The 15,548-nt window shown below is 41.2% G+C and overlaps 2 protein-coding genes across 2 annotated transcripts; both read right to left on the bottom strand.

Moving 5' to 3' along the window:
* Positions 1 to 107: 107 nt before the first annotated feature.
* LOC113756972 lies at positions 108 to 1,821 on the bottom strand (the record flags this gene model as incomplete). Its single annotated transcript, XM_027300402.1, has 2 exons — positions 777 to 1,821; positions 108 to 584 (listed from the first exon to the last, which is right to left on the bottom strand). Coding segments are annotated over exons 1-2 (1,522 nt in total), but the record flags the coding sequence as incomplete, so codon positions are not given.
* A 4,712-nt stretch (positions 1,822 to 6,533) lies between these two features.
* LOC113756971 lies at positions 6,534 to 11,024 on the bottom strand (the record flags this gene model as incomplete). The annotated part of the gene is made up of 7 exons (XM_027300401.1): positions 10,727 to 11,024; positions 9,522 to 10,660; positions 8,870 to 9,131; positions 7,808 to 8,437; positions 6,904 to 7,684; positions 6,620 to 6,750; positions 6,534 to 6,562 (listed from the first exon to the last, which is right to left on the bottom strand). Coding segments are annotated over exons 1-7 (3,270 nt in total), but the record flags the coding sequence as incomplete, so codon positions are not given.
* Positions 11,025 to 15,548: the final 4,524 nt, after the last annotated feature.

Below are 15,548 nucleotides of genomic sequence, written 5' to 3'. Positions count from 1 at the left end.
CAAAAGTACAAAGATGGGTGTATTAACACTCAAAACTTTTCTTACTGCATTGGCTTTTATCAATAGATTTTGCCTTTTCTCTCTCTTTTCAATTTTGGCCGGCTCACCATATGTTTTTTTCCTCTCAATTTTCTTGGCCTTATCATTTTCTGTTGAGCTCTCGGCTTTTTCTATTTTTTTCTTCTCATTCTCGAGCTCACTTTCCTTGATCAAGCTTTCTTGATCTTCACGAACTTGAATAGGAGTGAGTGGCACAAGCACAATCCTCTTCTCGCCTTGCTTGAAAGAGTATTTATTAGTAATGCCATCGAATGTAACTCCCTTGTCGAATTGCCATGGTCTCCCCAATAGTATGTGACATGCTTGCATAGGGACCACGTCGCATAACACCACGTCCTCATACTTTCCAATTCGGAAAGGTACTTGGACTTGCTTGGTCACACGAACATCCCCGCTATCGTTCAACCATTGCAAACGATACGGTGTTGGATGTCGTAGAGTGGGTAGTGCTAGTTTCTCCACCATCAAGGCACTAGCAACATTAGCACAACTACCTCCATCTATGATCAAACTACATACCTTGCCTTTGATATAGCAACGGGTGTAGAAAATGTTCTCCCTTTGTGCATGGTCAGCGGCTTTCACTTGGGTTGCTAAGGCTCGTCTGACAACGAGTCCAACTCGTTCATCGATGGGCAATGCTTCCTCTTCTTCCTCTTCTTCCTCAAGGGATGGCAACTCCTCCTTCTCATCTTCATCATCAGTGAGAAACTCACCATTGGGTAAGATGATCATAGTGCGTTGGTTCGGGCATTGGCTAGCAATATGCCCTCGGCCTTGGCATTTGAAGCATCTAGTATATCGATTTCGCCCCAAGCTCAACTCAATGGCAGTCTTTGGTGTTGCTTTAGACTCCCACTTAGTCGTATCCGGCCTCGGTCTTGAAGGGATGGAATTACTCGGCCCTTTATCCTCTTTCTTTGGTGGTGTAGTTTGGGGATAAGAGGGTGAAAAGTTGGAGTAACTCCGAGTTGAACCCTTCCTCTTAATCCTCCTTTCAATCTTGATGGCCTTCTCCACCAAGTCCCCAAGTTCCACATAGTGGTGTAACTCCACTTGATCAGCAATTTCGGGCCTTAATCCGTTCAAGAAGCGTGCCATTGTTGCTTCTCGATCCTCCATGATGTCTGCCCGTAGCATGAGTATTTCCATTTCCTTGTGATAGTCCTCGACACTTCGTGCTCCTTGGTTGAGGGTTTGAAGCTTTTGGTACAAGTCACGGTAGTAGTGACTTGGTACGAAACGCTTCCTCATTAGTCGTCTTAGCTCCGTCCAAGTTTGTATGGTAGGTTCACGACTCCTCCTTCGACTAGTAGAGAGTTGATCCCACCACACAACGGCGTAGTCGGTGAATTCGACCACGGCCAACTTGACCTTTTGCTCCTCCGAGTAAGTATTGCAATCGAAGACAAGTTCAATCCGCTTCTCCCACTCTAAGTAGGCATCGGGGTCTGATCGTCCTTGGAAAGGCGGAATTTTCATCTTTATGCCCGGAATGTGGTCATTTGAAGGCCTAGCTTCACGCTTGGACCTACTTTGCTTATGCTCATAGTTGTTGTCTGAGTTAGAGTCGGTAGACTCATGTGCATAAGCCTTTCCACGGCTGCCTTTGGAGCTTCCATGAGACAACTCTAAGCTGTCAATGCGTTGATGCATTAGTTCAAGTTTTTGGTCCATCATGCGTCCCAATTCGCCTTTGATTGCTTCTGTGAAAAGTTTAAGATCAAAAGCTTGGGAGCTTGCTCCCCCCTCGTTAGCCATGGTAGGGTAAAAAAAATAATAATGGAAAGAAGCAAAGTTTATCTCGCACACTTCCTCACGTGTTTACTCTCGCTCTCGTGTTTGAACACTCTAATGAACTCACCAAGGTATTTTCAAGGCTCCTCGGTCAACTCCTCGAAGAAGTTAGAACTCCTTCTAGTGTGGATCGACTTACCAACCAGGGTCACAAGATTGTAGCACTTTGAACGAAAAAAAACAAAAGATGAAGAGACTGACCACGACTCAATGAATGACTCAGAGTTGAATTTTAAGGATCCTAGACAAAACTCTACCCAAAACTGGAATTTTGAGCTGCTGGTTGCTGCATTTCTGGTCAGTGTTTTGGTAGGTAAATGGACACTTAGAGGATTCAGAATGACACTTAAAACTGACCTAATAATGCACAAAAAATTCCAGAATTAATGATTGGACAGAAATTCCCCAATGGTTGCAAAGATGGAATCCGAATGGAAGATGAATTTGTGTTGCGGTAGGACTGTTTTGGAAACCCAAGGCTGACTTTTCTTTCTTAATCCTTTGGAAACAAGGATTAGTCTTCCTATTTGCTGGTTCCCATAAATTCTAAGGTCAAGTTCAAGATTGGAACTGATTTGGTTGTTTTTGGGAACAAGGGTGGAAAATTTGACTTTGAACAGGTTGGAAAATTTGACTTGAATAGGTTGGGAAATTTGACTTGAATAGGCTGAATATTCTTCTTCTTCCTTTGTTTTTGTTTTCTAATCAGCCAAGAAGAGTCAAATTTCGTGGCTAAAATGTTCTTAGTCAAGAAAGAAGATTGTTGTGGTGAAGACAAGGATTTTGGCAGCTAAAATTTTGCAGCCTTGTTGTTTACCAAGATTTGGTTCCCAAAACCCAGAAACTTCAAGATTCTTTCAAGAATTCAAGATGTTAATCTCCAGAATTCAAGAAACACAAAATTGAAGATGATTTCCTCCCCAAACAATCCAAGATTTCACGATTTGATCAAGACAGATTTTGGTTGGCTTCAAGAATCCCAACTAAAGTTCCAAGAACTTCAAGATTGTGGTTTTAAACAATCAGGAACTTCAAGAAACCCAAGTTTTGATCAAGACAGATTTCCAGGAATTTTTGTAAGGTTAGCCAGCTATATTTTTTTTTATATATTTTTTTTTTGTATGTAAACAAGAACACAAGGTAATAACTAGATAGGACTCTAAAACCCTTGCTACAAACTGATTTTTTTTTCGGATGAACAGTAACCTCGAATGATCAAATAGAACAAAAAGACTGGAATTGAATGGATATAACAGGATAGAAACAAGACTCAAACAAAGAATCAAGAATAAGACACAAAAGAAAAGGCTGGACCAAACAAGACTAACCACAGCAATTAACAACAACTAGACACAAGTTTATGACGTAACAAATCTGGAAAAATAACGCAAGAACACGAAGTAACAAATCTGGAAATTGCGGATAGCAAACTTAGAACATGAAAACAGAATTTTGGACAACTTGACTCGAAAGGAAATAAATAAAGGGATATAACGTGATACCTCTTAACTAGCTCTGATTACCAACTGATACGAACGTCGCCAACCTTGTGACGAAACCCGTAAAAGATTAGTTTCAGGATCGACAAGAGGACACCAAGTTTGGAGCGGATGACCTCAACCCGTTAATCACGTGGTTAACGAACCTTGGTATAATGGTAGAAGACGCCACAACCTAGTGCGATTCTAGATTGATAAGTCACGAACACCTAGAGAAATTCTAAGGTATTCAAGAAGCCTTGGAGAAACCAAGAAAACTCTCAAAATCTGATTTATTCATTGAATGCCAAAACCATTGGAAGTGTAGGCTATTTATAACCTTACATAGAGATGAACAACTAAATGTGGAACTAGTCTAGAGTTGTGGTCTTGGCTAAGACTAACAATTGTAGGCTTGACTATTTCCATAAGACTAAGAATGAGGTCATCCCTTAGGTAAACAACCTTATGAGGTCATCCCTTAGCTAAACAACCTTATGAGGTCATCGCTTAGGTAAATAACCTTATGAGGTCATCGCTTAGGTAAATAACCTTATGAGGTCATCGCTTAGGTAAATAAGCAATGCTATGGACCATTAAGCCCTTATTACAATGACTTAATTAAAACAGCAAATGTGACTAGAGAAGGGTCACACATGGTTCTCTTTGACGTGCACTACATGGATGGCTTTCATTCCTTCATGCTCAAGTCCCTCAATGACCTTGGGGACAATTTCTTGGCCTTGTATCTCATGAACAAGTCCTTGGAGTTCCTCCCTCATCTTCTTAGCTCGTGCTCGAGTTACGGGTCCTAGGGGAACTCGAATAGTTCGCAATGGTGTCTCTTGGTTCGTATCACTCTTGGTTCTAGGTTCCGTAATCCAAACGGTTGAGTATCCCTCTAGGTCCTTGGGCAATCGTGCTACGTGTCTCGGAACGAGTTGACCGAGGAACGTATCAGTTGGCTTCAGAGCTGGTTGAGGTATCAAGTCGTTATATCCTCTTACTTGTTCTTGTCTAGTTCGTTTTAGGGTTCCTATTTTTCCGCTGTCTCGTTTGTTTGTTGCATCGCTAGTTGTTTCTTCGTTGTTCACAAATCTGTCCGAAGTTGTTTTGCCATTGGCGTCGTCAATTTCTGTCCGTTTTGTGTTCAATCATTGTGTTTTGCAATCGGGCCGTAGTTGGATTTTACTTATGTGTCAAATCTGTCCGAGTTTATTCCCTTGTTGCGCCGAATTTCTGTCCGTGTTTGTACCCTGTCGCGAGTCGTCAATATTCTGTCTGTTCTTGTGTTGGTTCGTTGTCTTGAATCTCCCCATAATTGTGTCCACAAATCTGTCCAAGTGCGTCTTCTAGTTCCGTCCATAGTGCCTTGAAATTCTGTCTTGTGTTCCATCGTTGGCTTGTCTATTGCTGTCCATAATTTCTGGTATCATTGTTTTGAGTTATCCAACTTGTTTACTTGGTTTTTCAAATATGAATTGTGGTGAAACTTGTTGGTATTTGTGAATCTTGAGAGAACCTACAAGAATCTTGAGTTTCTCGACCACAATCTTGAAATTCTTGAAGTTCTTGATAACTTCCTTGAAAGTTCTTGAAGGATCTTGAAGTTCTTGAAGATTCCTTGTGCGTGTGAATTGGCTGAACCAAATCCGGAAAATAGTCCAATCGGCCAAGCTTGTGTTGTGTTGTTCGTATAAGTCAAAAAAAAAAAGAAACGAAAAACAAGAAAGAAAGTCCGAAGTTTATTGCCAAAATCAATCACGGATTACATCTTGTATCCAAGACTACAAAAAGGAAAAAAAAATTTCAAAAGTTTCGGTCCACTACTACTTCTTGAAGTTCTTGAACCTCTTGATTCTTGGAAATTTGTTTCGTCCGTCTAGCGAACAATTTCTTGTACTCTCGAGCATTGGTGAAAGGCTTTCTTGGAGTCTTTGCTTCTATCTAGGGAATATCTTGGGTAACCCATTGGGGGGGGAGCCTGAGGAGGGTTGATTGCGTCACGTTGTTGAGATTCCATCTAGTTGCTATTGTCTTGAACAAACATCCGAAACTGCCTTGGGTGTGTTTGAACAGAAAATCCGAGCTTGACCTTGTGCTTGCAAGTTAAGGCTAACGTGGGTGGGTCTTTAATAGCCTACCTTCCAACCGTACAAAAGGTTTCCAACCGAATTGTTCTTTCGGGAGTTGGAAGTGACAAAGTGTGCAGTCTCATCATTGATGGTAGTAGTTGCACCAATGTAGCAAGTTTGCCCATGGTAGAGAGCTTGGGACTTCCAACGACTAGACATCCACACCCGTACCGACTACAATGGCTAAGCGAAGATGGTGAAGTACGTGTCTACAAACAGGTACGTCTTCCTTTCTCCATTGGCAACTACATTGACGAAGTTGTTTGTGATGTTGATACGAACGTCGCCAACCTTGTGACGAAACCCGTAAAAGATTAGATTCAGGATCGACAAGAGGACACCAAGTTTGGAGCGGATGACCTCAACCCGTTAATCACGTGGTTAACGAACCTTGGTATAATGGTAGAAGACGCCACAACCTAGTGCGATTCTAGATTGATAAGTCACGAACACCTAGAGAAATTCTAAGGTATTCAAGAAGCCTTGGAGAAACCAAGAAAACTCTCAAAATCTGATTTATTGATTCAATGCCTAAATCCATTGGAAGTGTGGGCTATTTATAGCCTTACATAGAGATGAACAACTAAATGTGGAACTAGTCTAGAGTTGTGGTCTTGACTAAGACTAACAATTGTAGGCTTGACTATTTCCATAAGACTAAGAATTCTGGGCTTGACCAAACCTTATGAGGTCATCCCTTAGGTAAACAACCTTATGAGGTCATCGCTTAGGTAAATAACCTTATGAGGTCATCGCTTAGGTAAATAAGCAATGCTATGGACCATTAAGCCCTTATTACAATGACTTAATTAAAACAGCAAATGTGACTAGAGAAGGGTCACACATGGTTCTCTTTGACGTGCACTACATGGATGGCTTTCATTCCTTCATGCTCAAGTCCCTCAATGACCTTGGGGACAATTTCTTGGCCTTGTATCTCATGAACAAGTCCTTGGAGTTCCTCCCTCATCTTCTTAGCTCGTGCTCGAGTTACGAGTCCTAGGGGAACTCGAATAGTTCGCAATGGTGTCTCTTGGTTCGTATCATCCCCCTCCTCTTCAAAAGGATTTGTCCTCAAATCAGCTTCATCGTCTGCAAGAAAGGGAGATAGATCAGAGACATTGAATGTAGCGCTCACATTGTACTCACCGGGTAGGTCCAGTTTGTAAGCATTGTCATTGATGCGCTTGATGACTTGGAACGGCCCATCTCCTCGGGGAAGTAATTTATTGCGCCTTTGGACTGGGAACCTTTCCTTGCGTAGATGTAACCACACCCAGTCACCAGGTTCAAACACAACGCGTTGGCGTCCCTTGTTAACCCGTTGAGCAACTTGGTCCATCCTTCGCTCAATGTTTAGGCGTACCTGCTCGTGTAATTTCTTGACAAAATCTGCTCGTTTAGCACCATCCATGTTAATGTGCTCAGAAGAAGGTAAAGGTGATAAGTCTAGTGGTGTTAAAGGGTTAAAACCATAGACTATTTCAAATGGTGAAAAATGAGTAGAACTATGCACCGTGCGATTGTATGCAAACTCAACATGGGGTAAACACTCTTCCCAGGTTCTAATGTTTTTTCTAATGATGGCACGCAAGAGTGTAGATAGTGTACGATTGACAACCTCAGTTTGGCCATCAGTTTGTGGGTGACTAGTAGTAGAAAATAGCAATTTGGTACCCGATTTTCCCCACAAAGTTTTCCAAAAGTAACTCAAAAATTTGACATCCCTATCAGAGACAATTGTCCTAGGCATGCCATGCAATCTAATGATTTCTTTGAAAAACAAATCAGCAATGTGCGATGCATCATCTGTTTTGTGACATGGTATAAAATGTGCCATTTTTGAAAATCTGTCAACAATAACAAAGATGCTATCATTTCCCCTCTTTGACCTAGGCAACCCTAAAACAAAATCCATGGAAATGTCGGTCCAAGGTTCCTTAGGTACAGGTAAAGGACTATAAAGGCCATAGGGTTGAAGTTTAGACTTAGCTTTGTGGCAAGTAATGCATTTAGCCACCATTCGCTCCACATCTCGTTTCATCCTTGGCCAATGGAAGTGCTCTTGAAGGATAGCTAAGGTTTTAGCCACGCCAAAGTGTCCCATCAAGCCACCTCCGTGTGCTTCCCTAACAAGTAAAGAGCGAATAGAGCAATTAGGTATACATAGTCGATTGAGGTAGAAAAGAAATCCATCAAGGATGTAGAATTTACCTTGAGTTGCTGAACCACAAGAGTCATAAATACCTGAGAAATCTGGGTCATTGGTGTATAACTCTTTAACTAATTCAAATCCTAACAACCTTGCATCAAGTTGAGTAAGCAAAGAGTACCGACGTGATAATGCATCAGCAACAACATTAGTTTTCCCCACTTTGTACTTAATCACATAAGGGAAGGTTTCAATAAATGCAATCCACCTAACATGACGCTTATTCAACTTGTATTGTGACTTAATGTGCTTAAGCGACTCATGGTCAGTGTGTATGACAAATTCCCTTGGTCTCAAGTAATGTTGCCAAGTTTCTAAAGCACGGATTAAGGAGTACAACTCCTTATCATAAGTGGAATAGTTCAAAACTGCCCCATTGAGTTTTTCACTAAAGTATGCAATTGGTTTGCCCTCTTGCATTAGGACAGCTCCAATACCCACCCCAGATGCATCACACTCTATTTCAAACATCTTGTCAAAGCATGGTAATGCAAGTAGTGGTGCATGTGTGAGTTGATGTTTAAGCATTTGGAAAGCACGTACTTGAGCATCTCTCCACACAAATGGCTCATTTTTCTTAATTACAGCAGTTAGAGGTGCAGCAATGGTACTAAAATCTTTAACAAATCGTCTATAAAAACTAGCAAGACCGTGGAAGCTACGTACCTCACCCACCGTGCTTGGAGTAGGCCATTCTCGAATTGCTTTAACCTTCTCCTCGTCCACTTTGATTCCCTGTTTACTCACAACAAAGCCTAGGAAGACAAGTTGATCAGTACAAAAGGAGCACTTCTTAAGGTTAGCATAGAGCTTTTCCCTTCGAAGTACATCAAGAACAAGCTTCACATGTTCAACATGCTCATCTAAGCTCCTACTATAAATCAGGATATCGTCAAAATATACAACTACAAATTTTCCAAGGAATGGACGAAGTACATGGTTCATCAATCTCATGAACGTACTAGGTGCATTAGTTAGTCCAAATGGCATAACTAACCACTCGTACAAGCCATGTTTGGTTTTAAAGGCCGTTTTCCATTCATCCCCCTCTTTCATCCGAATTTGATGATAACCGCTTTTTAGATCAATTTTAGTGAAAATCACAGCACCATATAGCTCATCTAACATATCATCAAGTCTAGGAATAGGGTGACGATATTTTACCGTTATTGCATTAACGGCCCTACAGTCAGTGCACATTCGCCAACTTCCATCCTTTTTAGGCACCAAGATGACGGGAACCGCACATGGGCTCAAGCTTTCTCGTGCCCATCCCTTTGTTAGAAGCTCTTCGATTTGGCGTTGGAGCTCCTTTGTCTCATCTGGACCCATTTTGTAGGCTGGTCTGTTAGGAAGTGGGGCACCTGGAACCAAGTCAATTTGATGCTCAATTCCCCTTATTGGTGGTAGTCCATTTGGAATCTCATCGGGAAAGACATCCTCATAATCCTGCAAAAGAGAGACAATACTAGATGGTAGAGTGTTAGTAAGATCACTTGTAACAACCAACACCTCTTTGCACAAAAGTACAAAGATGGGTGTATTAACACTCAAAACTTTTCTTACTGCATTGGCTTTTATCAATAGATTTTGCCTTTTCTCTCTCTTTTCAATTTTGGCCGGCTCACCATATGTTTTTTTCCTCTCAATTTTCTCGGCCTTATCATTTTCTGTTGAGCTCTCGGCTTTTTCTATTTTTTTCTTCTCATTCTCGAGCTCACTTTCCTTGATCAAGCTTTCTTGATCTTCACGAACTTGAATAGGAGTGAGTGGCACAAGCACAATCCTCTTCTCGCCTTGCTTGAAAGAGTATTTATTAGTAATGCCATCGAATGTAACTCCCTTGTCGAATTGCCATGGTCTCCCCAATAGTATGTGACATGCTTGCATAGGGACCACGTCGCATAACACCACGTCCTCATACTTTCCAATTCGGAAAGGTACTTGGACTTGCTTGGTCACACGAACATCCCCGCTATCGTTCAACCATTGCAAACGATACGGTGTTGGATGTCGTAGAGTGGGTAGTGCTAGTTTCTCCACCATCAAGGCACTAGCAACATTAGCACAACTACCTCCATCTATGATCAAACTACATACCTTGCCTTTGATATAGCAACGGGTGTAGAAAATGTTCTCCCTTTGTGCATGGTCAGCGGCCTTCACTTGGGTTGCTAAGGCTCGTCTGACAACGAGTCCAACTCGTTCATCGATGGGCAATGCTTCCTCTTCTTCCTCTTCTTCCTCAAGGGATGGCAACTCCTCCTTCTCATCTTCATCATCAGTGAGAAACTCACCATTGGGTAAGATGATCATAGTGCGTTGGTTCGGGCATTGGCTAGCAATATGCCCTCGGCCTTGGCATTTGAAGCATCTAGTATATCGATTTCGCCCCAAGCTCAACTCAATGGCAGTCTTTGGTGTTGCTTTAGACTCCCACTTAGTCGTATCCGGCCTCGGTCTTGAAGGGATGGAATTACTCGGCCCTTTATCCTCTTTCTTTGGTGGTGTAGTTCGGGGATAAGAGGGTGAAAAGTTGGAGTAACTCCGAGTTGAATCCTTCCTCTTAATCCTCCTTTCAATCTTGATGGCCTTCTCCACCAAGTCCCCAAGTTCCACATAGTGGTGTAACTCCACTTGATCAGCAATTTCGGGCCTTAATCCGTTCAAGAAGCGTGCCATTGTTGCTTCTCGATCCTCCATGATGTCTGCCCGTAGCATGAGTATTTCCATTTCCTTGTGATAGTCCTCGACACTTCGTGCTCCTTGGTTGAGGGTTTGAAGCTTTTGGTACAAGTCACAGTAGTAGTGACTTGGTACGAAACGCTTCCTCATTAGTCGTCTTAGCTCCGTCCAAGTTTGTATGGTAGGTTCACGACTCCTCCTTCGACTAGTAGAGAGTTGATCCCACCACACAACGGCGTAGTCGGTGAATTCGACCACGGCCAACTTGACCTTTTGCTCCTCCGAGTAAGTATTGCAATCGAAGACAAGTTCAATCCGCTTCTCCCACTCTAAGTAGGCATCGGGGTCTGATCGTCCTTGGAAAGGCGGAATTTTCATCTTTATGCCCGGAATGTGGTCATTTGAAGGCCTAGCTTCACGCTTGGACCTACTTTGCTTATGCTCATAGTTGTTGTCTGAGTTAGAGTCGGTAGACTCATGTGCATAAGCCTTTCCACGGCTGCCTTTGGAGCTTCCATGAGACAACTCTAAGCTGTCAATGCGTTGATGCATTAGTTCAAGTTTTTGGTCCATCATGCGTCCCAATTCGCCTTTGATTGCTTCTGTGAAAAGTTTAAGATCAAAAGCTTGGGAGCTTGCTCCCCCCTCGTTAGCCATGGTAGGGTAAAAAAAATAATAATGGAAAGAAGCAAAGTTTATCTCGCACACTTCCTCACGTGTTTACTCTCGCTCTCGTGTTTGAACACTCTAATGAACTCACCAAGGTATTTTCAAGGCTCCTCGGTCAACTCCTCGAAGAAGTTAGAACTCCTTCTAGTGTGGATCGACTTACCAACCAGGGTCACAAGATTGTAGCACTTTGAACGAAAAAAAACAAAAGATGAAGAGACTGACCACGACTCAATGAATGACTCAGAGTTGAATTTTAAGGATCCTAGACAAAACTCTACCCAAAACTGGAATTTTGAGCTGCTGGTTGCTGCATTTCTGGTCAGTGTTTTGGTAGGTAAATGGACACTTAGAGGATTCAGAATGACACTTAAAACTGACCTAATAATGCACAAAAAATTCCAGAATTAATGATTGGACAGAAATTCCCCAATGGTTGCAAAGATGGAATCCGAATGGAAGATGAATTTGTGTTGCGGTAGGACTGTTTTGGAAACCCAAGGCTGACTTTTCTTTCTTAATCCTTTGGAAACAAGGATTAGTCTTCCTATTTGCTGGTTCCCATAAATTCTAAGGTCAAGTTCAAGATTGGAACTGATTTGGTTGTTTTTGGGAACAAGGGTGGAAAATTTGACTTTGAACAGGTTGGAAAATTTGACTTGAATAGGTTGGGAAATTTGACTTGAATAGGCTGAATATTCTTCTTCTTCCTTTGTTTTTGTTTTCTAATCAGCCAAGAAGAGTCAAATTTCGTGGCTAAAATGATCTTAGTCAAGAAAGAAGATTGTTGTAGTGAACACAAGGATTTTGGCAGCTGGAATTTTGCAGCCTTGTTGTTTACCAAGATTTGGTTCCCAAAACCCAGAAACTTCAAGATTCTTTCAAGAATTCAAGATGTTAATTTCCAGAATTCAAGAAACACAAAATTGAAGATGATTTCCTCCCCAAACAATCCAAGATTTCACGATTTGATCAAGACAGATTTTGGTTGGCTTCAAGAATCCCAACTAAAGTTCCAAGAACTTCAAGATTGTGGTTTTAAACAATCAAGAACTTCAAGAAACCCAAGTTTTGATCAAGACCAGCTATATTTTTTTTTCCAGATGAACAGTAACCTCGGATGATCAAATAGAACAAAAGACTGGAATTAAATGGATATAACAGGATAGAAACAAGACACAAACACAAACAAAGAATCAAGAATAAGACACACAAAAAAAAGGCTGGACCAAACAAGGCTAACCACAGCAATTAACAACAACTAGACGCAAGTTTACGATGCAACAAATCTGGAAAAATAACGCAAGAACACGATGCAACAAATCTGGAAATTGCGGACAGCAAACTTAGAACATGAAAACAGAATTTTGGACAACTTGACTCGAAAGGAAATAAATAAAGGGATATAACGTGATACCTCTTAACTAGCTCTGATACCAACTGATACGAACGTCGCCAACCTTGTGACGAAACCCGTAAAAGATTAGATTCAGGATCGACAAGAGGACACCAAGTTTGGAGCGGATGACCTCAACCCGTTAATCACGTGGTTAACGAACCTTGGTATAATGGTAGAAGACGCCACAACCTAGTGCGATTCTAGATTGATAAGTCACGAACACCTAGAGAAATTCTAAGGTATTCAAGAAGCCTTGGAGAAACCAAGAAAACTCTCAAAATCTGATTTATTGATTCAATGCCTAAAACCATTGGAAGTGTGGGCTATTTATAGCCTTACATAGAGATGAACAACTAAATGTGGAACTAGTCTAGAGTTGTGGTCTTGACTAAGACTAACAATTGTAGGCTTGACTATTTCCATAAGACTAAGAATTGTGGGCTTGACCAAACCTTATGAGGTCATCCCTTAGGTAAACAACCTTATGAGGTCATCGCTTAGGTAAATAACCTTATGAGGTCATCGCTTAGGTAAATAAGCAATGCTATGGACCATTAAGCCCTTATTACAATGACTTAATTAAAACAGCAAATGTGACTAGAGAAGGGTCACACATGGTTCTCTTTGACGTGCACTACATGGATGGCTTTCATTCCTTCATGCTCAAGTCCCTCAATGACCTTGGGGACAATTTCTTGGCCTTGTATCTCATGAACAAGTCCTTGGAGTTCCTCCCTCATCTTCTTAGCTCGTGCTCGAGTTACGAGTCCTAGGGGAACTCGAATAGTTCGCAATGGTGTCTCTTGGTTCGTATCATCCCCCTCCTCTTCAAAAGGATTTGTCCTCAAATCAGCTTCATCGTCTGCAAGAAAGGGAGATAGATCAGAGACATTGAATGTAGCGCTCACATTGTACTCACCGGGTAGGTCCAGTTTGTAAGCATTGTCATTGATGCGCTTGATGACTTGGAACGGCCCATCTCCTCGGGGAAGTAATTTATTGCGCCTTTGGACTGGGAACCTTTCCTTGCGTAGATGTAACCACACCCAGTCACCAGGTTCAAACACAACGCGTTGGCGTCCCTTGTTAACCCGTTGAACAACTTGGTCCATCCTTCGCTCAATGTTTAGGCGTACCTGCTGGTGTAATTTCTTGACAAAATCTGCTCGTTTAGCACCATCCATGTTAATGTGCTCAGAAGAAGGTAAAGGTGATAAGTCTAGTGGTGTTAAAGGGTTAAAACCATAGACTATTTCAAATGGTGAAAAATGAGTAGAACTATGCACCGTGCGATTGTATGCAAACTCAACATGGGGTAAACACTCTTCCCAGGTTCTAATATTTTTTCTAATGATGGCACGCAAGAGTGTAGATAGTGTACGATTGACAACCTCAGTTTGGCCATCAGTTTGTGGGTGACTAGTAGTAGAAAATAGCAATTTGGTACCCAATTTTCCCCACAAAGTTTTCCAAAAGTAACTCAAAAATTTGACATCCCTATCAGAGACAATTGTCCTAGGCATGCCATGCAATCTAATGATTTCTTTGAAAAACAAATCAGCAATGTGCGATGCATCATCTGTTTTGTGACATGGTATAAAATGTGCCATTTTTGAAAATCTGTCAACAATAACAAAGATGCTATCATTTCCCCTCTTTGTTTCTTGTTTTCTAATCAGCCAAGAAGAAGCCCAAATTTCCGTGGCTAAAATTTCTGAGTCAGAAAAGAAGATTGTTGTGGTGAAGACAAGGATTTTGGCAGCTGAAAATTTGCAGCCTTGTTGTTTACCAAGATTTGGTTCCCAAAACCCAGAAACTTCAAGATTCTTTCAAGAATTCAAGATGTTAATTCCCAGAATTCAAGAAACACAAAATTGAAGATGATTTCCTCCCTAAACAATCCAAGATTTCACGATTTGATCAAGACAGATTTTGGTTGGCTTCAAGAATCCCAACTAAAGTTCCAAGAACTTCAAGATTGTGGTTTTAAACAATCAGGAACTTCAAGAAACCCAAGTTTTGGTCAAGACAGATTTCCAGGAATTTTTGTAAGGTTAGCCAGCTATTTTTTTTTTTTGTATGTAAACAAGAACACAAGGTAATAACTAGATAGGACTCTAAAACCCTTGCTACAAACTGATTTTTTTCGGATGAACAGTAACCTCGAATGATCAAATAGAACAAAAGACTGGAATTGAATGGATATAACAGGATAGAAACAAGACTTAAACAAGGAATCAAGAATAAGACACAAAAGAAAAGGCTGGACCAAACAAGACTAACCACAGCAATTAACAACAACTAGACACAAGTTTATGACGTAACAAATCTGGAAAAATAACGCAAGAACACGAAATAACAAAACTGGAAATTGCGGATAGCAACTTAGAACACGAAAACAGAATTTTCGACAACTTGACTCGAAAAGGAAATAAATAAAAGGATATAACGTGATACCTCTTAATTAGCTCTGATTACCAACTGATACGAACGTCGCCAACCTTGTGACGAAACCCGTAAAAGATTAGTTTCAGGATCGACAAGAGGACACCAAGTTTGGAGCGGATGACCTCAACCCGTTAATCACGTGGTTAACGAACCTTGGTATAATGGTAGAAGACGCCACAACCTAGTGCGATTCTAGATTGATAAGTCACGAACACCTAGAGAAATTCTAAGGTATTCAAGAAGCCTTGGAGAAACCAAGAAAACTCTCAAAATCTGATTTATTGATTGAATGCCAAAACCATTGGAAGTGTAGGCTATTTATAGCCTTACATAGAGATGAACAACTAAATGTGGAACTAGTCTAGAGTTGTGGTCTTGACTAAGACTAACAATTGTAGGCTTGACTATTTCCATAAGACTAAGAATTGTGGGCTTGACCAAACCTTATGAGGTCATCCCTTAGGTAAACAACCTTATGATGTCATCGCTTAGGTAAATAACCTTATGAGGTCATCGCTTAGGTAATTAAAGCAAGACTATGGACCATTAAGCCCTTATTACAATGACTTAATTAAAACAGCAAATGTGACTAGAGAATGGTCACACATGGTTCTCTTTGACGTGCACTACATGGATGACTTTCATTCCTTCATGCTCAAGCCCCT

This window comes from Coffea eugenioides, unplaced genomic scaffold (genome assembly GCF_003713205.1).
Source record: "Coffea eugenioides isolate CCC68of unplaced genomic scaffold, Ceug_1.0 ScVebR1_2568;HRSCAF=3619, whole genome shotgun sequence".
NCBI classification, from domain to species: Eukaryota; Viridiplantae; Streptophyta; class Magnoliopsida; order Gentianales; family Rubiaceae; genus Coffea; species Coffea eugenioides.
Note: the sequence above shows the minus strand (reverse complement) of the source record. Positions and strands in the feature narration are given on the sequence as shown.